The 26,027-nt window shown below is 41.7% G+C and overlaps 1 protein-coding gene across 2 annotated transcripts in view; it reads left to right on the forward strand.

Moving 5' to 3' along the window:
• Positions 1-26,027, forward strand: part of PRDM5 (PR/SET domain 5) — a 2,968,604-nt gene that overhangs the window by 1,490,289 nt on the left and 1,452,288 nt on the right. For both annotated transcript variants that reach the window (XM_044074997.1, XM_044074998.1), the window contains 2 exons: positions 10,854-10,938; positions 11,490-11,647. In XM_044074997.1, coding sequence (XP_043930932.1) covers positions 10,854-10,938; positions 11,490-11,647 — 243 coding nt within the window. The remainder of the gene's footprint in view (positions 1-10,853; positions 10,939-11,489; positions 11,648-26,027) is intronic.

Raw genomic sequence — 26,027 nt, forward strand, 5'->3', positions numbered from 1 at the left:
TGTCTTGTCTTCCTTTCTCCTCCTGCCTTTGCCATCCTGATGGCCTCCCTGAATTGTCTTTCCAGCAGTCATTCAGGTAGCCTATTCTATTGGTCCATAACCATCTCTAAAAAGAAATGCTTTCAGTTAATGTGGTTGATGGTTGATCCCTACTGTTTTTTGCCAGTGGTTATCTTTCTTGTTCTGGGTACCTCCTTCATATTTTCTCAACATGAGCATGTGCATCAGTCTAAATATTAACAGAGGGCATGACTCATTGCTTACTGCTGAAGAAGTGGTCTCAAAAGTGTCAAATGCATGGTTATTAGCAGTCTTAGATACAAACCAGTGGTCCTAGCAAGTTAACGTAGGTAAAGAAATGTGTACTTAAGGCATCATTTGGGATATACACATTTATTAGTCTTTCTTTTGATATCTTATCAATGTCAAATGTGTTGCAAAGAGCTGTTACACAACTAACTGAAGGCTTAGAAAATGTTGAAAAACAATTAGTGATCTAGTAGTCTGGAAACAGACACATTAAGAGCATGACAAGAGATGAATACAGTTACTCGATAGGTTAAAGTGGCATAAATTTCAGAGAGTGTGACTGACAAGGCTAAACTGCATGTGCTATATTCTTACATCAGAGTGACTAAAGCAGATTTCAAAAGCAAAACACAAGCAGACTGTGCACGGGTATGTAGGAAAATGTTGAACTTCTGAGTCCATACTTATTATGCTTAAGCTAATTATGACTTCAGGAAAGATTAGAGCAGTATTTAGCATGCATAGATGTTTAAAAACAATGGCAAGGAGGTTCCAAAAAGAAGGCACGAACCCCCAAACAAAAGATAGTCAAAAAGTCAGTATAACTATACAAGGGAACATGACCCCCCCCAGCTGTCCCTTACTTCTTTCTTTGGCAACAGATAGTATCAGACAAATGGGTTCTGAAGATCATTCATCAAGGTTTCAGATGGTAGTGGAAGAAGTTCTTCCCTGCCAGAGACTTATTCCTCATTCACTAGACCTAACTTCTCTATTTCCTCCTGTCCTACAACACATGTTTCAGGGGGTAATAGAGACAGTTCCTACTTCCCTGTTTGGGAAAGGTTTTTATTCAAGGATGTTTTTGGTGCCAGAGAAAGAAAATGCTTGGAGACCAGTTCTGGATCTGTTTTCCTAAACAAGTGTGTGATAGTGCCCAAGTTCAAAGTCGCATCATAATCTGTTACCCATTCTTCCAACTTAAGTTTCTTACTAACACTAGATTTAGAAGATGCTTACCATCACATTCTTATTCATCCAGACCTCGGGCATTTCTTAAGGTTTTATGTATCTGGATCACATTATCAGTTCTCTCCCATACCCTTAGGAGTATCCACTGCTCCAAAAGTGTTCACAACGAGTCTAGCTACATTACTAGCTCATTGCAGGCTACAGGGTATCCACATGTTTTCATATTTAGACGACTTACTTTGCAGAGCCTTTTTTCAAGTGAACATTCAAAAGTGTCTGCTGTACACTTCAGGGCAAAGAGCTTTACTTCCACAGGAAAAAAAATAGATCTGTATCTATTTCTGTTGTTTTCCATGCAGACTTTGGTCTCTGCAAGGGAATACCTCAGGGTACTGGGTCTTATGGCATCAATGATTCTCATGATACCCTTGGTAAGACTCCACATGAGAAAGATACATTGGTATCTGAAGTCTCTTTGGTACCATCACAAACACTCGTTATCTTTTCAAATTCCAGTTCTGGGATTTGTCAGTAGGGAGATGACTTGGTGGAGACAGCAAATATCTCTACTCTCTCATGCCAAAGCAGTCAGTCACCAAAGACAATTCAAATTTTGCTTGGGAACAGTTGCAAGAGGGATAAAGTACAAGGTGTTTAGGACAACACGGACTGACACAATTATATAAATATAAAACAGATGCTTGCTGTAATCAAGGCACAATCACCTTTGGTCTTCTGGAGCTCTTTAAGTTATTATAGACAGTACCACAGCTATGCGATACATCAACAGTGAAGGGAGAGTCAGTTCTTGCCCCTTCAGCAGACTAGCCTTGCTAGCTTTGAATATAGCTTTACAGAACAGTCGCACTCTGCAGCCATCAAACATCCCGTCAGAGCAAAATCATGTGGCAGATAAGCTGAGCAAGACAAAGGCAGACACTTATGAATGGAAACTGGATTAGGGGGTCCTCCAAGATTTGATCCATCTGTAGGGTTCCTCATGTAGACATATTTGCCTCCTCTCTGAACAATCGACTGTCAAAATTCTACTTCAGGACTCCATACAAGAAGGCTTGGAAAGCAGATGCCTTTTCATTTCCTTGGACAGGAATGTTACTGTATGCTTTTCCACTCTTTCCACTGATATCCAGAATACTTATGAAGATTCAGAAGGAATTCCCCAAGATCATTGTGGTGATTTCCTTCGGCCCCAGGCCACAGTGGTTCTCCCTTCTTTTGGAATTGGCCAATTACCACATGCTGCCACACACAATGAGTATACTCAGACAAGAACAGGGGTGTTTGCTACATCCCACCACAAACAACTTCAACTGTCTGCCTGAAAGATAGGATCTTAATTCCCTTTAGGTACCTATTTTTTGAGGATGTGCAGCAGGTACTAATGGAAGCAAGAAGGACTGCTTCCTGAGAATTTTAATCTGATTTTGTTTATCCTCGTTCATTCCTTACTTGTGGGTAGTAGGTTCCGACTTTGGAACCGAGCCAGCCATCTTCCAAGCTTGTGCCAGATACAAACTCTCGAGCTAAACCCTTACCCAGAATTCCCCTCTCCCTGTTACCCTAGATTTCGTTTGCCGCGTCACCATTCGGTCGTGTCAAGCTACTTCTCTTGAGCTAAGTACAATATTTTTCTTCATATCTAAGTTCTAAGACAGCTTTTTTCACAAAAAAAGTTATTAGATAGTTATCTCTTACCTTATCACATTTAGCGTCAACCTTTTTCGAATCCTTTTCAACTCTTCTTCCTTTCTTCTTACCACAAGGTAATTCCTTTTTTACCATCATTGGTAAACATCTTTCCTTTTTACCTTTGGGTATTTCTTGTACCATTGTTGGTATTTTTCTGGTTTCTCCTTCTTTCCTTCTAACCATGGCAGATAAAAAAGGTAGTCCAGGGTTTAAAAGATGTTTGGATTGTGGCCATAAATTACCTACTTCAGATGCACATTCCCTATGTGTCTGCTGCTTGAGTGTGCCTCACTTAACAGTTGACCCACCTTGCGGGATTTGTAAGAACTTCTCTAACAGGACGTTAATTAAAAGAAAAAATAAATTAGTATTGAAGGGGCTACTTAAATCTCCCTTTTCGGAGGCTATTTCTGGGTCGGAGGCTTCAACCCCACCAAGATCCCATAAGAAAAAGAGTGATGAACAACAAAAGGCCAAGTCTCTTCCTTCGTCCCCAGCTGTGGACTTTTACGAACCGAGACATAAGAAAGCTAAGCTTTCCAGTTCGGATTTGATTTCTTCGGCTCCAGTGATTTCGGTGCCTAGACCTTCGGCACTGAGGCCATCGGTGCCATCTGCGACTTCGGCACCGACTAGTGTGCCCCATACCTCATCGGTACCGAGGAACTCCTCGGTTCATACTCCCTTAGTGGCACCGACTGGTCAGTCGATGCACACTGTTACGACGTCGATGGATGTTTCGACTCCCATTCCTTTTTCAGCTCCGACAACTTACCCGGCACCGACTATCCTCTAGGTACCGACCATTCATTTTTCGTCACCAGTGTTTTCGGCTCAGGCCTTGGTGCCGACAACCACTTCGGTACCGACCTCATCGTTGGTGCAGACCATGACTTCGGTACCGATGATTTCCTCAGTGTCGACACCAGTAGTTCAGACCATTACAGTTCTGTTGTTTTCAGTACAGACCTCCCCCATGGTGGGCACCAAGCTTGCTCCATCCTTGGATAGACCTGATTCTCCCTCAGCCATGTCCGAGAAATCCACTAGAAGCCTCTCTGAACATGATGTGTTGCGTCTTGTGGATCAATTGCTTTTGGCCAGAGGTATCCCGCCACCCAGGACCTATCCTTCCTTGGGAGGTGATCACCCTTTACCAAAGACCCCTACTTATTCTCCTCCTTCATTGCCTTTGAAGCCCCTTTATATAGCACAGCCTTCCCCCACTACGGTTCCCTGTATGGACCTCACTAAGGAACTGCAGTTGCCTTTGTGGCAGGAGAGTCTTGCCACGGCCCAGGATGTCAGCTGTGGCATACGTACTTGGGCATTTCACAGCCATCCAGGGACTCTGGGTCGGCAGGCTGAGCCACTTGGGTGAGGGATGACCCCTGCCATGGGTCCCCACCCCTCTTCAGGTGGACTGGCCTTTCAGCTAATGGAGAAGGCTCTTGTGTCGGTTGGCGATCCTGTGCTATCACTCTCCCTGCCTTTCTCTGGACCGCAATGTACACAAGCTGCTCTTAGCGGACACCAGGCACAAGGGCCTCAGGACATACTCCCACAGGTGACCCCTTTTGCGCTGTCTTCCCCAGCTTCTCCCTCTGAGGAAGATCATCAAAAGAGCTCATGCAGGAGGAAGCAGATGGACTCCACAGAGGAGTCTCTTACTGAAGACACAGACTTTGATGATGGGGAAGGGTCCCCTCGATCACCCTCTGAAGTATCCTTTGGTTATATCCTTGAAATCCTTAAACAGAGAGGTGATTGGCAGCTTTCTAACCCGACCTCTGAAGAGTCTGTGTTCCTGCAGGCCTTTCGTGCCCGCCCCCCTACCTCCTGGGTTACTCCACCTGCTGATGAACATGTCTGGCTCATCATGCAGCGTGCGTGGAAGGCTCCTGACACCGTTGAGGACATTCCCCGGAGGCCAGATAAAATTTTGTCCCCTCCTGCTAGTGATCCCCATTGGTCCAAAGGTCTTCCTATAGATGCCTTGGTGGTGGCATCTACAACTAAAAAGGACCTGGAGGAAGAAGAAAGCCAGACTGTCCATCTGCCCAACAAAGAGTCCCGGGCTTTGGACAGAATAAAGAAGCATACCTTTGCATCAGCGACCTTTGCAGTCAGGTCCCTGAACTATATGGCACATTTTACCAGGCTTCAAAGAGACTTAATTTTTGAGCTCTCTGAAACTTTGGCTGGAGCTGTGTCTGATGAGGTCCGTGACAAAGTGGCCTCTCAGCTAGCCACCATCGAATCGATATATAACTCCTCCATGCGCCTGATATCTCACACATCAGAAGGAGCAGGTAGAGCGGCGGGTTCAGGCAGTGTTCTGAGATGCCATGCCTGGATGCGCTTGTGTAATTTCGCGGAACCCTTCAAGGCTTCCTTTCTCAACGCTCCCATTGAAGCCTCTTTGTTGTTCAGACCAAAGGTTAAAAGCACACTGGTAGGATGTGAACAGGACGGTAAGACCCTTTCTGCTGGGTGTCCGTTATTCTTTCCCTCAATGGGCTTTCTCCAGAAACCAGAAGAGTGGGAAGATGTGGCACAAAAAGTCCCAAGGTTCTGTCTGTGACACTCAGGCCGAGTTCTCCCCTAGAGGCAGAAGGGGGAACTCACAGGGAAGACGCCCCTTTCAGGGCAGAGGGCGGTCCGCGTAACCAGGGTTCCATTGATTCTTTCCCTGGCCAATCCTACCAGTGCTTCCGAGGAGCGGCCCAACTGCTTTCCTCTGGAAGTGGTTAGGGGTTGTTTCTCTTTGTACCCTTCTGCCCGGCTAACCGTTACCACCGATTCTTGGGTACGAAAGATAATAATCAGAGGTTATCATATCCCCGTCGACCTTTGTTCCGCTCCCCTAACAAGCTTACCTGACATTCCACCCAGTCAAAGGGAAGAAGCAGCATTAGAGATTTCAAAGCTGCTAAGGAAAAGAGTCATCCAAATAGTCCCTCCAGATCAGATAGGATCCGGATTCTACTCAAGACTATTTTTGGTGCCAAAAAAGACCGGGGACTGGAGACCAATTTTGGATCTCAGTGTATTGAACAAGTTTGCAAAGGTACAAAAATTCCGGATGGTCACAATACAGTCTATCCTTCCGTTTTGGTAAAAGACAATTGGATGTGTTCGATAGATCTTCAAGATGCGTACTACCACATAAAAGTGGGCAGACCATCAAGAAGATTCCTTCGCTTCCATGCGGGAGCCAATCATTACCAGTTCAGAGTACTGCCCTTCGGACTATCTACAGCCCCCAGAGTGTTCACAAAGTGCATGGCAGTCATCACAGCTCACTTACGACTACAAGGATTCCAGGTGTTTCCATGCCTAGACGACTGGCTCATCTCCACCCCCACCAGACATCTATTGGAAGAAGCCCTGGCATACTCTCTGCTCACTGCAGAAAGGTTAGGCATAACCATAAACTAGCTAAAATCCATTCTCACCCGATCTCAGTCCACAGAATTCATAGGGGTCATCTTGAACACAAAGAATTGCAGAGCATCCATTCCAGAGCACACAGTTGTAAGGATAAAGCAGCAACTGATTCCAATCCTTGCAAGGGAGAAATCCACAGCTCATTCTGTTCTCCAGTTGTTGGGTTCCATGGCAGCCTCCATTACTATTGTTCCCCTGGCCAGGTTTCACACGAGGCTTCTACAATGGCTACTGCTCACCCAATGGTATCCTTTTCAGTACTCTCTTTCAGCCAAGATTCGGGTAACTCACAGGTGCAAACAAGAATTAAATTGGTGGATGGTGCACAATCCATCACAATGGTCTCGCCCCTTCTCTCCCCAACAGCCCAAGGCTACAGTGACAACGGATGCCTCCCTGATGGGGTAGGGGTGCTATTTCAGGGACAGACAGTCCAAGGTACTTGGTTCAAAATTGAGGCCTGTTTGCATATAAATGTTCTAGAGCTGAGGGCGGTGCTTCTAGCATTGCAAGCATTCCATCCCCTGCTGCTGTCTGGGACTATTGCGATACAGTCAGACAACATGGCGGTGGTCTGATACATCAACAAACAAGGTGGAACCAAATCTTACCCACTCTGTCGAGAGGCCATAAGGATATGGCAATGGGCGATGGCTACCAATCGCTTTCTTCTAGCAGCGCACATTCCCAGGAGTTCCAGCATGATAGCAGACAGACTCAGCAGGTGTATTCTACAACCTCACGAGTGGTCCATGAATCCTCTGATAGTGGCAGAGATTTTAAACCGCTGGGGTCTTCCTTGCTGAGACCTCTTTGCTTCCCCGACCAACTACAAATGCAGCAGCTATTTCACCCTGATTCCCCCTCCAGGACAGTCACCCAGGGACACTCTAGTTCACGATTGGCCCTCGGGTCTACTTTATACATTTCCACCTCTCCCCCTCATTCCCCAGTTTCTGAAGAAAGCCCGCCGGTTGAAGAGCAAAGTAATCCTCATAGCACCATATTGGCCTTGTCAGATTTGGTTCCTCTTCCTTTGGCCTCACCTGATAGATCAACTGTGGATTCTCCATCCAACCCCGGGGTTGATATCCCATCCCCAGAATCTGATTCACCCCAATTTGAACAGCCTGAAGCTCACAGCTTGGCTCCTCCAATTCTTTTGATTGCCAGGCAGAATGATCTTTCTTTGCCAGTACGTGACATTCATATTGCATCTCATAAGTCTTCCACCAGAATTACATATCTCAGCAAGTGGAAAAGATTTACTATTTGGCTGAAAGAAAAACAGGTAGATCCTTTTTTAGTACCAGTGTCGATAGTACTGGAATATCTGTCTACCTTATTTCAATCCGGTCAATCTGCCTGTACCATTAGAGTTCATTTGGCTGCAAAATCTAATTTTCATGATGGTGTCCAAGACTCTTCTCTTATATCACACAAGTTATGCAAGACTTTCATTAAAGGTGTGAATCATCTAAAATCCCCTTTTAGAGAACCTACTCAACCATGGGACCTGTCATTAGTCCTACAAGCTTTGATAATGCCACCTTTCGAACCAGCTTCTTCTTGCAACCTCAGATATTTGTCATAGAAAACCTTGTTTTTGGTCGCCATTACTTCTGCCAGATGTATCTCTGAACTTCAAGCCTTATGCATCAAGAGACCATATTTGATTTTTCATAGAGATAGAGTGTCTTTGAGAACGAATCCTTCTTTTCTGCCAAAAGTGATCTCTGAAATGTCCATTAATCAAACCAATGAATTGCCAGTTTTCTTCCCCAATCATTTAAACAGAGGAGAGTATTGCCTGCATACCCTAGATATTCACAGGCAAATTCGCTTCTACTTGAACAGGACTAAGGCATCTCGTAAATCAGACCAGTTATTTTTGGCCTATTCTGGACCTAGATTAGGATGTGCTGTTGCTAAGGTCACATTGGCTAAATGGTTAAAAGACTGTGTAACCTTCATTTATAGAAAACGTAATATTCCATTAACTACTACCATAAAGGCTCATTCTACAAGGTCGGTGGCAACTTCTGCTTCCTTCCATGCCAGAGCCTCTTTACATGACATTTGTGCAGCTGCAACTTGGGCTAGTCCTCATACCTTCATCAATCATTACAAGTTGGATTTGGTCTCCAGGGGAAGAGCATCTTTTGGTTCTGTGGTGCTCAGGAATGTCCTTCCATGAGAGCCTCCCAGGAATAAAGGTAGCTGGGGACTCTGTCCCACACGTAAGGAATGAGCAAGGATTAACAATATCAGATAAAGAAGTTATGTCTTACCATAATGTTCCATCTGTTTTGTTGATCCTCGTTCAGTCATTACGACCCTCCCTCCTTCCCCCTCCTGTGGCTTTTAGTGGATCTCACCACCCGGTTCTGTTAGGTCATTTGACCATAGGTAGCCTCTACATTATTTTGACTTGCAAACTCAATCTGAGGTAACAGGGAGAGGGGAATTCTGGGTAAGAGTTTAGCTCGAGAGTTTATAGCTGCCACGAGCTTGGAAGATGGCGGCTCAGTTCCGAGGTTGGAGTCGACTACCCACACGTAATGACTGAACGAGGATCAACAATACAGATGGAACGCTATGGTAAGGCATAACTTTTTTTTTTAGCAAATGTAAAAGTTTTTCTAGGTGGTGCCAACAACATAACTAGCACCGATTCAGGGCTAGTGTTTCTCTGGTTTTACAATTATTTGAGATCTTAATTTTGTATTAGAGAAGCTAATACTTAACTCCATTTGAATCAGCTCCTCAGGCTGACTTGAGGTTCTTAACATGAAAACTGTTCTACTGATTGCTCTGACCTTTGCAAGGAGTATCCGAGTTGCAACTCTTATGGTAGGTCAACACTATCTCATTTCCCACTGAGACAGGGTTTCTTTTATGCCTAAAGTGGTATTCAAGTTTACTTTTAAATTAAGCTGTCCATCTCCCTGTTTTCTTTATTGTACCCAAACATTAAGGAGAAAGGATATCCATACCTTGGATGACCACAGACTACTCAGATACTATCTTGATAGAACAAAGTCTTTCAGATTTTTGATCACTTCTTCATTTTTTGTGAATGTAAAAAGAAGGGACAACTTTTGTCAAAACAGACTATTTCCAAATGGTTATCTTAGGCTATTACCTTTTGTTATTCCAACCACAACAAATCTATTCCAGGCAAGGTCAAGGCTTATTCTTCTATGGCCTTGGTTTCTTCTATGGCTTTTTGGAAAGGGTTGGATTCTAGAAGTGTTCTAGAAGCACCAACTTGGTCTTCGTACATAGATTTACAACTCATTACAAGCTTGATTCCTTCTCTAGGTATGGATCAGGCTTTGCTAGGTCCATTCTCCAGGGGCTCCTGGACCCTTCCCCTTCCCAAATGTAATAAGCTGCAGTAATCTAACCATATATAGCTTAGGCCACTGCAGCAGTGGTCAGTCTGATGAACATAGTACAGTTGTGTAAATAAATGTACCATAACAGCAAATGTTTGAATGATCACTGCTGCAGTAGGCGTTCCCCTCCTCCATCCCCCTTAGTTTTTAGTGTATTGTTATGCCAGTTGCTAGGGTGTGGACTTTCATGTATTCTTACTCCAGGCTATGTCCTCTTGGGACTCAGCTTCCCTGTCTCAGCTGGCATGAAAGCTCTAAAGAGTCTTTTTTGACAGCTGAGATTGAAATGCCTAACAGATTGGGCACATGAAAGGTGTCTTGAAGCTTTTGAGGATATAATCTACATAGTTTAGGTTACTGCAGCAGTAATCTTTCAATATCAGCTATGATGAATTTACTTAGACAACTGTACTTTTCTGTTATATATAACTAAATGCTTTGACACTAGATGACAACTTGCTGAAAACAATATTGCTGAGTGCTCAAATGTAATAAAAGGACTTAGTTGATTAACTAGTAAATAAGAGTGAATGTTTTACTCTCATAAGTAAGAATTCTAAAATGGATAAATCAACAAATAAACATCATGAGGCTTTTTAACTTTAAATATGTAACTGTAATAAAATATATACCAATAGTGTCTAACTTTTCTTTCATGCTTATGGGCATAAATGGAATTGGTGTCAGTAAGACAGTTTGAATTACTGTATTTCATTTATTATTCAACATATATTTAGGCCTATGTTTATGATGAACAAGTCTGCTTTTTATAAATCTGATGAAAGATAGTTTGTGTTATATAAAAATATTTAAGAATTTTTGTATATATTCTGTTATGAGGTTTGTGAACAGGGCAGTAATTCAGATTCATTTTGGAGTAATAATGAGTACTTCAGCGGGTACTTCAAAACACTTAAAGGTACTTGATGTTGACCCATTTTCTAATGAACAGCATGTTACAGTGTAGATGTCATTGTTCGCACACACATTATATGTCACCAGCACAATATACAAAGCATAATCGGCTCTTGGAGTTTTAAACTTTCTTTAATGCACTGTTTTTTTTTGTAGGTTCACGAAAACTTTGACTGTCCAGAATGCGATAAGAAATTTATCTCAGCTAACCAGCTCAAGCGTCACATGATCACACATTCCGGTACGACAAACTCTACTTTAAGTTTAGCATCCCTTAAGCATTTGTCATTGAATATTTAGCACTTTAGCATTCCTTAATCACGTCATTGAATATTTACTTTATTTGGATACTGCTTTGGAAAACCCATTCATTCTTTCTTCTTTTGCCAAATAATAAGTAAGGCATTGCAAGGAACTTCTGAGTTAAGTACTATACTGGCATACTTAGTGGTGGTAATTAAATGACAACTCGCTGAAATGTACTTGTCATTTTGACTCAGTCTATAACAAAATGCTTACATTTCTAAGTGATTCTCCCTTTGAAGTCTTTCATTTGATTTCAGCCAATTAATTACATTTAGGATTTGGGAATAAGCATTCCAAATAATGTGCCACTGTGGAAGTTATTTAACTAACATGAAAGGCATTAGATGCTTGTCTAATTAATTGGTTTAATCTCAATTTAGCTGGCTTAATTGCTAAAGTCTCTAAGGGGAGAAGGTTCTATTTTCTTTTTATCTTTGTCCAGTGTAAATTGGAGGAACTGTCTCCCTTTGCTCTTTTTATCTGCAGAAAGGCGCCCTTATACCTGTGAGGTTTGCAGTAAATCCTTCAAACGACTTGATCAAGTGACTGCACACAAAATAATTCACAGTGAAGACAAACCTTACAAATGTAAGCTTTGTGGAAAAGGGTTTGCACACAGAAATGTTTACAAGAATCACAAGAAGGTAAACTCTTTTCCTTTATTAAGGAATAGCTGTACAGCTAAGAGTAGTGTATAATTTGATGAATTGATTATTTTGAAGTTAAAAGCACAATAAATAGACACATATATTTATAGGACTGGCATCGCCCTGAGAGTGTTTTGTATTTTTAATCTGTACTGTTCAGTCTAATGAAACTCAAGTGTTTTAGAGTTTTGCACTTTCATATTGTAGCTCTGTAGTGCTATAAATTCTAGCAGCTGGGAGTTGAATTGCTGGCTGTATCTGAATCATCCGTGCCTTGTGAGAACACTAGTTATTTGCCAAAGTTTATAAACAGTAATGAAAATGACTAGTATCCAAAATACATCTGTTTTAGCTGGCCTAGTTAACAAAAGTCTTGAAGTATTTTGCTCAAGTATATTTTGCTGTAATGTACTCTGAAGTCATACTGTTCTGTAGAGAAGTCATCCACCAAAGCTGATTTTAGTTTATAGCAATTAATACTACTTAAAAGTTCCAAAGTTGGTAAGTGGAAAGAAAAGGTACACAGAGATGGTGCCTTTTTCTGACTTGAACATAAGTACATGTAATGCAAAAATCTCTCTTTCTCTCTCTGACTGTCTATATGTGTGTGTGTGTGTGTGTGTGTGTGTGTGTGTGTGTGTATATATATATATATATATATATATATATATATATATATATATATACATATATATATATATATATATATATATATATATATATATAGTTTACTAAGAAAAGCTGGAAGTGTAGTTGATCGAATGTCAGTTCAAGGAAGGTACACTTTTCAAAAGTGCATGATCCTGAACTGCAATAGTCGAACTCATAATAACGAATGTACAGAGTCATTCGTTATTAAGACTTTGGCAATGTGAATGGAGATCATGGTACAGTGAGGATCAGGGAATTTACCCCTTTCCTCACTGTAATGCGATCTTGGAGTTGGTGTATATAATTTACAGGGGACGTAGGAGGTGTAGGGGGCTTGCCCCCTGCAAAACAGTAAAAAAACTTGTGCTGTTGACATGAAAGTCTAACAGCAAGTGATGCAGAATAGTCTGGGTATCTGACGGCACCTACAGCTATTTTGAATAATGCCTAATGCAGATGTCAGCAACTGACGTTCGACATTGTGTATCAAAAAAAATTTACATTTCCGAAGTTATTTTACAACATATTAAACAAAGAAGTGTTATTCTTCATTTTGATAGTCAACGTATATATATATATATATATATATATATATATATATATATATATATATATGCATGTGTATATATATATATATATATATATATATATATATATATATCTATACAGACACATATGAGAAATATATATATGAATGTGTGTGTCTTGTCTGTTTGGGTCAATCAAAGACATTCGCTAACTCTGAACTTTGGCAGAGAGTGTGATGACCACTAACTTACAGTAAAATTAAAAAGTTATGTGAAAAGAAAACAAGGAGTGAAATTTAAATGATCTGTTAGAGTGTGTGTGTGTGTGTGTGTGTGTGTGTGTGTGTGTGTGTGTGTGTGTGTGTGTGTGTGTGTGTGTGTGTGTGCGTGTGTGCGCGCGTGTGTGTGTAAGTTCAATAGGGTGGCCAAGTGGTTACTTACCTGGAGTGGGAACTCAGTGTTCCAGGATTTCAGTGTTCTGCAGTTGTCAGCCTTTTTGTCAGTTCTGAGGAAGGCATGCCCAGACGTCACTTTTATGGCCCACACAATGTGGGGACTGTACTTCTGATGTCCTGCGTGCCATAAAGCTTTAGTAGGCTTTGTTATACTGGCTGACATCAGGCTTTCACAGCAGAGAAATCCCCATATGGATGGCGCAGTGGTAGAGTAGTAGAGTTGTCGCCTCACAGCAAGTGGTTTTCCTTCTGTGCGGTTTCCTCTGGGTGCTCCGGTTTCCTCCCACGGTACAAAGATGTGCATCTGGAGTGTTTCTCCCCGGGCCTCCACTGAAAATTGGCATCGTTCCAAGTTGGACTTTCCCATTTAACAAATGTTAAATAAAAAAATATCTAAACAGTGAAGGCAAGGACATCTATTGTTATGGTAAAATTTTACACAACTGTACTGTCATAAATTATGATTGACAACCTCATACATAGTATTGAGCCTAGCCTTCAAATAATAGCTAGCCTGATGTAACACACATCATTTTTTTACAATACAAACTAAAACAAGAAACAGAAAGACTACTAATAAAACCAAATTCAAGTAAACTGAGCTGCAGAACTAATAATTAACTCCAAGTCTGTCTCCATACAGGAACAAGGTGTCATAAAACTCCCTTCACTAAAGACTATTTAGGACCAAGGTGATAACAAGACCCTTCCAAAAGGAGTAATACACTGAACATTTAAAAAAAAAAGAAAAACTAAAAAGGAACAAAACAAAAAAACAGAGAGCTAAAGTGAAGACGTGTGTGTGTGTGTGTGTGTGTGTGTGTGTGTGTGTGTGTGTGTGTGTGTGTGTGTGTGTGTGTGTGTGTGTGTGAGTGAGAGAATGATATCAGGCACATGAATCAAGAAAACAGCACCCACTGTAGTAACCTTGGAAAAGATGCAATATAAAGAAACATAACAGATGAAATTATGATAAAAATAAAAAGAACTGTAATCACAACTGATTTTTTCTCGCATATGATTGAATTTATGGATGCTCACTTTTAATGGTGATCTGATGAAGGGTTCTATATTAGATCAGCGAATGCTTAAAAAAGCGAACGCTGATTGATCGAACTTATGTAAGCGAAAGCTTACAATCTCGAACTGTCAGATCAGCGATTTTTTTCCTAGGGAAAAAAATCGCTGATCCAAAACACATACATACAACACAAGCACACCAAACAAACAGCAATCCACACACATACACCTAAAATCTGACACCTAACCATACACTAAACTATACACACACCACTAACTATCCACTTACCTTAACCCAAACCCTAACCCTAAGGTCCGTTACTATCGCACACTCACCTCACCCAATCCCTAACCCTAACTCACCTAACCCGCCCTAACCCTCACGTCCACACATTCGCACACATACCTAACCCACCCAAACACTAACATCCACACAATCGCACACTTACCTGAATCCGACCCGTAACTTTCCACCACAGCACTGAAAATACCGAAGCAACAGAAACGGACAACCAAATTCTTTCCCTAGGAAAAAAATTGGGTTTCTGTTGCTTTGATATTTTAAACATTCGCTCTTATAAGTACGATCAATCAGCGTTCGCTTTTTTAAGCATTCGCTGATCTAATATAGACCCCCGATGAAGCTCTATGGGTGAAAGTGTTTTTCTTTCTTTGCTTGTTTTAATACATTTATGATTACAGTTTTTATTTTGATCGTATTTTTATCTGTGATGTTCCTTTATTTTGCATCTTTTACAAGGTTACTCTAGTGTGCTGTTTTCTTGATTTATGTGCCTGTTAAGTCATACATGTACACACACACACACACACACACACACACACACACACACACACACACACACACACACACACACACACACAGTTTTCTTCACTTCAGCTCTCTGATTTTTTGTTTTGTTTCTTTATTAGTTTTTTTAGTGTATTATTCCTTGGTGCTAAATAGCCTTTACTAAAGGAAGTTTTGTGACAGCTTGTCCCTGTCTGGAGACAGACTAGGAGTTAATTACTAATTCAGCAGTTCAGTTTATTTAAACTTTGTTTTATTAGTAATCTTGCTGTTTCTTATGTTAGTTTAGATTAAAGCAATGAGTAAAAAGGTCACACAGGAAAACAAATTGGTTAAAAACACAAAAAGAAAAATCTAGCAAACTTAGATTTTCCACTGAGTGATACCTTAAACCTCTTGCATCATAGGCAACATGGGACATATGCAAATTACATGTTAAGGATATCAGGTGTTTCAACTAAATGGCAATTCTGAATGTCCAAGACTTTTTGTTTTACTTTTAAGTCTATTTATTTAGCTGTGGACATGCATGTTCATGTCTCCTTATAGGATCATTAGCACAGCATAAAAGGAATGTTTGACTTTTGGAAACACAGGGTTGTCATCCCCAACTGGCTTCCATAAACATAAAGGTGTCTACAAAATATCCCAACTAACAAACTAAAACAATGAGTAAAAAGGTTGCACAAATCTAGCAAAGTTAGACTTTCTAATGTGTGATACCTTAAACCTGTTGTATGAGAAGCAACATGGGATATATGCAAATTAAAAAAGCAAAAGTGAGCACTATGGCAGAGTGAAGCAACAGCAAGCCACAAAATGGATAAACCAAAGATAAAAACGTGCTCCACAACGTTCAAAATAGTTTAATAAAACAAAGCTTTCGGACCGTAAGCCCTTCCTCAGTGTTATAAAAACATATACAAACATAATAATCATTTTATACAAGTTTAAAAAAACTCACATGACACAACCCATCCAATAGAAAAAATAAAACAATTATTCAATGTTCAGGCTAACAAATATTTACTTAGGGGTAGTATGCACGCCCCGCATGTTTTTAGAGGTATTGCAAAAGGACAGTACCTAAGGGTTAGCAGACTGAATACTCAGTTAAGTACATGCTTAGACCAACTAGATGATATGACAAAGGATTTTAAAGAAAAAGGCTATTATGAGTCTCATCTCAATCAGGTAAAGAATGAGATTCTTAGTATGAGGGATGGGAGAGCGAGCCCTTTCTTTTCAGATACTGGACATACTGAAAGGGGACAACGAGTGGATGATAGTCAGCAATTACGTTACACAATGACATATAATAGGGGGAGTAAGCTAATTGAGGACATCATTAAGGAGAATTGGGATATTTTGAAAGCAATTCCCGGACATGAAAGATGGCTTAGTGAAAGACCCTTTTTCACATATAGAAATTCTAATAGCCTGAAAAAATCTTTGTGTTATAAGGATTTTGCTTTGAATAAAAAACCTGAAGCTAAATATAATAGGAAAGGTACTGTGCCTTGTTATAACTGTTCATCTTGTAATGCTATTTGTAGATCTCTTGAATTTATACATCCTAATGATAGTAGGAAATTTAAATTCGACTGTGCAGCCACATGTAATGCCTGTCATATAGTATATTTGGCTACCTGTTTGAAATGTCAAGCATTTTATGTAGGTAAATCTATGAGTAAGCTACGAGATAGGATTATTGAACATCATTCTGAGATTCGTCGAATGGTAGAGACTAATTCTTTGGCTAAACATGTAAAAACGTTAGGTGTTTCATATCAATTTGTTTTTAGAGTTATTCATAGATTAACCTTGAACATTAGACGAGGTGATATTGTGAATAAGCTAGATACTAAAGAATATGAATGGATTACTCGCATGCAGGCAGATAAATTTCCTGGCATAAATAAACAAGTTAGCTTGAAACCAATACTGAAATCTAAACAGCATATGATTAGATAGTAATGATTGAATAATTGTTTTATTTTTTCTATTGGATGGGTTGTGTCATATGAGTTTTTTAAACTTCTATAAAATGATTATTATGTTTGTATATGTTTTTATAACACTGAGGAAGGGCTTATGGTCCGAAAGCTTTGTTTTATTAAACTATTTTGAACGTTGTGGAGCATGTTTTTATCTTTGATATATGCAAATTACCCTTTAAGGATGTCAGGTGTTTCAGTTAAATTGCAATTCTGAATGTCCATGACTTTTATATCCCAAATACAGTACATTAGATCTAATTTGCCACTTCAGCATACCGGACATGGATCTCGTGGTCTCAAGCTGTGGATAACTTTATTCCAAATTTTTCTCGTGAATTAGCCGTAGGTGTTCTATAAGTCCTCCTTTCATTATCTTCTTTCAGATAGTGTGCATGTGTTGTGTGATTCCTTTCCTGCAAAAAAAAAAAATTCTTTTAGCTACTTTTATCTTTGTTTTTAACTTAAAAACTTAAACTTTAAAACCTACCTGTATTTCATAGTTCTGTCAGTTTCTTGTTCCCTTTACGTCTGCTGAGTTGACAGTTAGTTTTTGCCAGGCTTTTGATTATGGATGACAAAACTTTTCTGAGTTTCAAGAGCTGCACTTCTTGTGGGCATAAAATCTCCAACCAGGATGCCAACAAGGAGTGCGTATATTACTTTGGGGTTGACCATTTAAAAATGGATTGCTCGGTTTGTGCTACCTTTAATCCATGTGGGTTAGCTGACAGTTGGAACAAATTGTTATTTAGGGGCCTTCTTCCCTTTTCAGCTCTGGAGACTCAGACCCCTTCTTTGGCTTCTTCTTCCTCTCCATCCACTACCAAAGAGGCTAAAAAGAGGTCCCTCCCTGTCTCCCCAAGGGAATCTCTTGAGGCAAAGAAGCGGAAGAAATCTTCTGATCCGACTCCCTCAGACGTGAAGAAATTGCTTCCCCCTTCAGATTCATTAGCCCCTTTGGATCCAGTAGATGTCATCATTTCTCCTCCACCATTGTCTGCTTCGATGTTGGATCCAGTGCCTCAGGATCCGAAGGCCTTGACAAGGTCTCTGGCCCTTTCGTCCAGGTCAAAACATTCCCGTCCTCCCTCGTCAGCTTCAGCCAGATCCTCCAGAAGCTGGTCTGAGGTAGATAAGGACAGGATGATGAGATTTCGCTAGGCCCAGATCCAGATTGGGGTAGTCTCGGCTCCATTCCCTGTCAGATCTGTGAGCTACCCTGACCTTGATGCTGAGGATACCCTTGACTAGTCCTGTTCCCGTTCTTTCTGAGAAGAGTGGGTCTTGGAGCCGTGGTGTCAGTGCTGGATCTGGGGGATTGGGGTCAGCTCCATCTTTCTCAGAGCCATCCCCTCCTCTAGGAGCCTCGGCATTTGACAGTTGGGGGCTGATCCCTTTTGGCGGTCATGGATCCCGGGTGAGTCCTGCCTGTTTTTCCTTGATGGCTTCAGCTTCAGGGGAGGTGGAAAGGGCTTCTCCCAGTCCTTTAGCCTTTCAGATAGTGGAGAGGGTTTTCTCCCGAGATGGAGTTCCGATGACACATGTCCCCCAATCCACCCCCGTTGGATCCAGGCCTTGCTCTCATTCATCCTGCCATGAGTCTTCCTGTCCCAAGCGGCCTCCAAAACTCCCTGCTTAGGAGCAATTTCCTTCTTCCAACACTTTTCCAGAGTATCCAGCTGAAGAAGTTCCTTGGAAGAAAATGTGCAAAAGGAGGCACATTGATTCCCCTTTAGAGTCTTTAACTGAGGATACAGACTTTGATGGGAAAGATCCCCCTGATCCTCACCAGATGACGTCTCCTTTGGGGGCACATTAGAGATCCTGAAGCAGAAAGGTGGGTGGTCTCACCAACCTCCTTCCACTGAGGAGTCAGTTCTCTGGGAGGCATTCAGGATGGGCCCATCTACATCATGGGTGACCCCCCCCCAGCAGACGCCCTGGTTAACTTGGTGTCCCACCAGCCATGAAAGGAACTGGACACCATCAAGCCCATACTCAAATGACCCGATAGGTCTGGTACCCCCTGTAGACAAACATTGGAGTGAGAGTCCCATACTTGATGCCATCGTGGTGGTGGCAGCCACTAAGAAAGAGGTGGCAGAAGAAACTACTAATGTCCATCTGCCTAAAAGGAGTCTAGAACATTGGACAGGATTGGGAAGTGTGTCTATACCTCAGCCACCTTTACGTTGAGATTGTTAAACTACCTGGCTCATTTTACGCTGCTTCAGAGAGTTCTGATTAAGGAAGTTTCAGCTTCTCTCTCAGAGTCTATACCCGCAGAGGAATTTATGAAGGTTTCTCCCAAGCTGACCACTCTTTCATCCGTCGCTAACTGATCAATGAGGCTAATCTCCCATTCCATTAAGGGTAGCCGGTTCAGGACTTTCCCTAAAGAGACATGCCTGGATGAGGCTGTATGATTTTGTAGACCCCTTTAAGTCATCATTCATGCATGCCCCTTACAATGGCTCCTCCCTTTTTGGGACATCAGTTCGAGATACATTCACCTGCAGGGAAAAGGATGTGAAGACCATTTCTGGTTTTGGAATCAAATTTTCAACCCCCCCCCCCCCCCCCGGAGGTCCTTCTCTAGGAACCAGTGTGGAGGCAAGAAAATGTGGTTTCGCAAACCCCACAGGTCTTTCCAGGACCTGTGCAGGGAACCCTCCTTTAGAGGCATAGGGGGAGGGTGTGAAGGTAGATGCCGCCCTAGAGGAGGTCTAGAGAACCAGGGTTTCAGGGAATCCTTTCCTGATAAGCCTTGCCAGCACTCCTGAAGTGCTGCCTAACTGTCCGTCTCTGGAGGCAGTCAGCTCCGCCTAGCTTTGCACCCAAAAGCCTGGACCCAGTTGACTTAAAACCATTGGGTGCTAAGCATAATATCGAGAGGCTATTACATTCTCTTTTCTCTTCTCCCCCCAAAACTCCAAGAGCCTTTCCAACATGCCACCCAGTCAAAGGGAGCAGGCAGCACAGGAAATCCAACAACTGTTGCTACAAAGAGTCATTCAAGAGGTCCCAACTGAACAAAGAGAGTTTAGAACCTACTCTCGCTTCTTTCTGATACAGAAAAAGACAGAGACCTAAGATCCATCCTGGATCTAAGCAAATTGAATGAATATGTAAAGAGGTTGAGGTTCTGAATGGTTATGGTTCAGTCCATTCTGACACTGATACACAAGGATGAATGGATGTGCTCAGTAGATCTCAAGGACGTGTACTATCACATCAAAATAGAAAGGCGGTCCAGGAGATATTTACACTTATGGCTGGGAGCCAGTCATTACCAGTTCAGAGCACTGCCCTTTGGGCTCACCACAGCTCCCTGGTGTTCACCAAATGCATGACAGTGGTAGCGGCTTACTTGAGGTGCAGCAGATTCCAGGTGTTTCCATACTTGGATGATTGGCTCCTGATCTCTCCCACAAGGCATTGGCTAATCCAAGCCAGGGATTACTTAATCCAGTTATCACACTGTCTGGGCATCACCATAAACTTGAGCAAATCCAACCTGACTCCAGTACAGAACCTGGAAGTTATAGGTACACAGCTCAACCCAAGGGATCAGATAGCTTCTCTTCCTTCACACTGAGTAGCCACTCTGAGAAATCAGGTACAGGAATTGTTAGCCCACCAGGCCTCCCCTGCTCAGTTGATCCTGCAGACCCTAGTATCCATGTCAGCAGCTCTTCTGTTAGTTTCACTAGCAAGATTTTTCATGTGGATTCTCCAGTGGACATTAGCTGCACAATGGTCCATATTCTTTCAGCCGCTGTCCGTTCACATCAGGTTGACTTCTATTTGCAAATGTCACCTCATTTGGTGGATACAGTCAGACAACCTCATTTTAGGCAGACCATTCTTGAACAATCCCCCTATAGCCATCGTGACTATGGACACTTCCCAGTTTGGGTTGGGGGGGCATTACTGTGGGAAGCTGGTCCAAGGCACATGATTCCCTACTGAGACCAGGCTGCATATCAGTGTCCTAGAGATGAGAGCAGTCCTCCTAATTGTTTTCCATGGTTTTACAGACTCCCCTTTTAGGTAGTAGGCCATAGTGTAGCTTTGTATTGGCTTTACTTTATTTAATTATGTTTTATTGACCTGGTTGTTTTCCTGTCAGTTCAAAGATATGAGCATTTTCTGTTATGATTGTGTGTTTAGCACGTACTGTGGACTAACGCTCAGGGTTTAGAAAATATATGAAATGTGCACACAATATTCTGCCTGTAGACAGACATTTGTGTGGTATGATTGGACCCTTGACATTTGTGTCTAGACTGAAAGTTATATAACACTTTTGACAAAGTGACCAGTAAGGAGCACAGAAACAAGTTCATTTAAAAAGGGCTGTACCCAGAGATGGGAAAATTTGGGGCATTCCTTTCACTTGAAGTTTCAGAAACCCAGGAGCAAGGAGAAGTTGCTTATGCAGAAGTACGATTCATGCAGGAGTAAGTGTTCTAATGAGGCTTTCCTGGATTTGTTGGAATGCCTAAGAAAGGAAGAAGGAGAGATCTCTTCTGCAGTGGTGGATGTCTGTTGAAGAATTTGACAAGAGGAAGGCAAATCTTTGTTGGACATTAGTGGAAACACCAGGCTTTCTGTTTAAACTGTAGACATACCTGGGCATACTCTTTTGAGATAGGATAACCACCCTTCCTTGCCAGAGTCCGGGTTGGGAAGACTTAGCTCCCCAGACTTCCTTTTGCCAAGTCTTTTATGTCTGCTAGAGTCTTCTCCTCACAAGATCCATGTTACTATGTTTTTTGAGTGCAGAAAGTTGAAATAGACTGTAACTTTGGCACACTTAAGGAGGGTCTGTTCCCTCTCCATCTTTTTTGTTGGCAGATAAGGATCCTTCTTCAGTGCTTTTCTTCCAGTCCTCCTCCTATTTGTGTTGAAGACTGATTTTCCCACAGTGTCCATTGTCATTTTTGATTGAAACCTTTGTGTGGCTGCCAACATCTAAGGTTTCACATAATTTCCCTTTGGCAGTTATTGCACCTTTGACACTATAGTGTTAGTGTTGATGCTGAGTCCTATAGCTACATGTCCTGTTTCAGGATTGAGACTCAGCTTTGAACCCCTGAGGTTAACATCAGTATCACTGGCCTTGTCACTATTCTGCATTTTGGTGGTGCTGGCATTTGAATTCTTGCAGAACTACAGTCTGTCATGTTGACTCCAACACACCTCTCAGTATTTATGGAGCCACTGTCTTTGATGATGACATGTTATTCTCTGAAGGAAGTGATGTGAGTAGTAATGTTCATCAGAAGTTACTTCCCACCAGTTCCCAGATGCTTTTAGATCTTGACACTCTTCTGTCCCCCACCCAAGAGTTGTCTCCTTCTCTGTTTGCAGTCTCCATTAGATAGAGGTTCAGGTCACCAGGATCTGGCAGGATCTTCCACACAAATCATTCTCATCTTTGCTCTTTCCTCCTGGCCTAGGAAGGGGAGTAAGAATAAGAGTGAGATGAAGCACATTGATTCTCCATAGGATTTGCTAACTCCTGACACTGTGCACTGGATTTGAAAAGACTCCCCTCATTACCCAGGAAAACCTAATTTTGGGAGGGCTTAGAATATATGAGTAAAGGAGGAGGATGGCCTCAGGAGTTCCTTTCATCCGCTGATATGGTCCTACAGGTTGTCTTCTGGCCATCTCCAGGGTGGAACCTCCCATGAAAAAAAGTGGTGCATATTGTGCGACAAAGTTGGAAAGACTCTTGGTGTGGTGGCCTCCTTACTAAGGAAGCCAGACAAGATCCTCCAGCTGCCCAAGGATTAGGATGTGTTGTCATACACTCCTTTTGTTCACTCTGTAGTTGTAGTGGCATCCCTCAAGATATAACCCAAACCCCAGAGTCTAGTGGTTCACCTCTCTAGTCCAAAGCCTTGTACCATTTTGGGAAGTTTCTCTGTGTTCTCTCCATGCTTTCCATAAGAGCATTTAGTTACTTATCCCATATTATTTGATTTCAGCAGAAGCTTCTAGAGATGTTAGGCAATGTGCTGGACAAATGTCTGAAGGAGAATGAAAATATGCATAAATAAACTGATTTTCCAAGAGGTAACAGTTTCTATCATACCTAATCTTACCATGTGTGTGTAGAGCACAATGCTATGGACAGTAGAGCAAGTGCAGGTGTCTCTGTTTGTCATCATGCCTGAGTCCATCTCACTGATTTTGCTGAGAATTGCAAGACTTCATTCCTTAATGCCCCATTTAATACAGCTGACCTGTTTGATACAACAGTTGAGAGAGAGAGAGAAATTCAAGGAGAGTGATTAGGATGGCAAAAGCTTGACATCCACTGGAGTCTTCCTTCATACACCACAACATCTGTTCACTAGGCGATTTTCCTCTTTGAGAATCAAACCCAACACCTTGTGTCTGTAAGGTAAACACTTTAACCATTATGCCAACCCAGGAATCAGAAAAATCCCCAAAATATGTGAGTCAAACAGAGCCAATATCATCAGCAACAATCAGGCAGAAAACAGGGATGCTGTGGTTATCCCAGAATGGGTGAAACTTTAGAGTTTGTAATTTTTGGCTATTGCTGTTCTTTCTCAGGGGGGCACAGAAGCAGCAGAAGTTGTGAGGGCTTTCCTAGTTGTCCCTTTTGATGGCAGTCTGAAGTTGATTTTCCAGCCATCTCTTGGCATGAACAACCATCACAGAGGACAAGTATATAAGGGGTATAATTTCCAAAGGCTACAGAATTCCTTTTATTACCCCATCCTATCTTATGTCTCTTTTTCTTCTCTCAGTGCTTTGTTCTACCAAAACAAAGTTGCAAAAACAGTGATAGAAAACTTCGTAACAAAGTGAGCCATCCAAGAGCTGCCACTAGATGGGAGAGGGTCCAGTTACTGTTCAAGATTTGTTTGTGTGCCCAAGAAACAAAGGACCTCAGGCTGATCCTAGACATATATTGCTAACTGAATTTATTCCCAAAGCAGTTTTTGGATGGTCTTGGTACAGACTAATGGAGGTTGGATATGACTTCCAAGATGCTTATGTGCTTGGGAAAATAGCCAAGATGTCATGAAGGTTTTTATGCTTGTGGGTAAGAGGCAGACACTTTCAGTTTCATGGGGTCACATTTGGTCTTATCTCAGTCCCAGGGTGTTCAACAAATATGTAGCCATGGTGGCAGCACATCAGTGTTTGCAGAGAACCACGCTCTTCCCCTGCTTAGATGCCAAGCTCCTAGCTGCCCCAACTCTAGTGAGACTGGTGAGAGCAAGGGAGTCTTTACTTACTTTACTTACAACAGTTTGAGTCCTCGGGCGTTATGATGAACAGGTGAACAGTACAAACTGGCAGATGGAGCCATCACAAACCATAGCTTTCAGAGGGCATTTCCTATACACTGTGGATTCCAAGTTAAGTATCTTGTGAAAGAATTCTTCCCTTCCTCCTTGCAAAGAAATGTATCTCTTCTTCTCTTGTTATAGATCATCCCAGTAGGTTTATACTTCAAAACCCTGGGTCTTATAGCAGAAAATATGTTTCTAGTACAACATGTAGATTATCAATTGCAAGTGCTGAAGTAGAGCTTAAAGGGAAACAATCTGAGTCTCAGTCTGAATCAGGATTTTCTAGATGTGCAAATCACATCTTCATTTTTGGCTTTATACCCCAAACCTGTCTCTGGGCAGTTCCTTCCATCTACATTTGCCTTGGTGGCAGTTGTCTAAGATACATCTGCTGTTTGTTGGGAAGATGTTATCAGGCAAGACAGATCAAATTGTTTTTGTCACATATAGAGTCCAGTCTGGATATAAAAATGTTGGAGATGAGAACCTCCCTTTTGGCCAAGCAGGCCTTCCAGGACTCTCATCCTCAAGTTTTTACTGGGACGCATGCAGGAAAAGTGACACTTGTATAGTACATAAACAAATATGGTGGAACTCACTCTTACCTATTATCCAGGGAGGCTGGGAGGGTTTGGGATTGGGACCTGTCTTTCTGAGTTGCCCACATTCCTTGAGAGGCCAGCTAATAAGCCCAAGTTGCAGCTGGATTAATCTCACCTAATGAGGCAATTTTGAAGAAGGCATGAGAGGCCACTACTGCCTTGGTTGAATGAGCAGTAGGCTGAGCTGTCAAACGCCTGTTATATTTCTTATAGCAAAATGTTATGCATTCTGTCAACCACCACAGCAAGGTTATCTTAAAAACTTCAGACCACATCTTGTTTGCAGCATAAATAAATAATTCAGCCATCTTTCTGATTGACTTAAACAGAAGCATAACTGCCTATGACCGTCTAAATAGTGCATCAAATTTTCTCCTTTATTTCAGCATTCGGAAAAAAACATACAGGCAAATTAAGAAACTGATTCAGATTAGACTTGTTGGCTACTTTGGACGTAAATGTGGGATTAGTTCATAAGGACACTTTATCTTTCTAGGAGAAAGGTAAGGAGGGTCTATGCTCAATTCTTGAATGTCAGAAATCTTTCTATGTAACCAAAGTAAAACACACCAACAATTTCCATTTTAGGGCACGTCTAGTTAGATTTATTAAGGATTGCATTGCTACATGGGTTTTCAACATAACTTTTATGAGGCTCAGTCATAGTCCCTCAGTCCAAACAAACAATTACAAGTTCATAGGTTTGTAGGTTAATAGTAGGCTAACTGCCATTGTGGGCCATTTTAAGCCTAGCTAATTATCACATTTGGTTTTTAAAACTAACCTATCCTGTTGGAGTTTAGATTCATCTAATCCTTTCCAAGATCTATATTTATGTATTACTTTAGGGCTAATTACTAGATCAAAACATAGATATCACAAGGGGACACGTGCATTCGAGTAAAGTATTCAGAAGTTGTCTCTGTCCCTTATTAGTACAGATGCGAGTCCAGGGGTACATTTCCTTTTTC

This window comes from Protopterus annectens, chromosome 6.part0, assembly GCF_019279795.1.
Source record: "Protopterus annectens isolate FY-2018-M chromosome 6.part0, PAN1.0, whole genome shotgun sequence".
Classification (NCBI taxonomy): Eukaryota; Metazoa; Chordata; order Ceratodontiformes; family Protopteridae; genus Protopterus; species Protopterus annectens.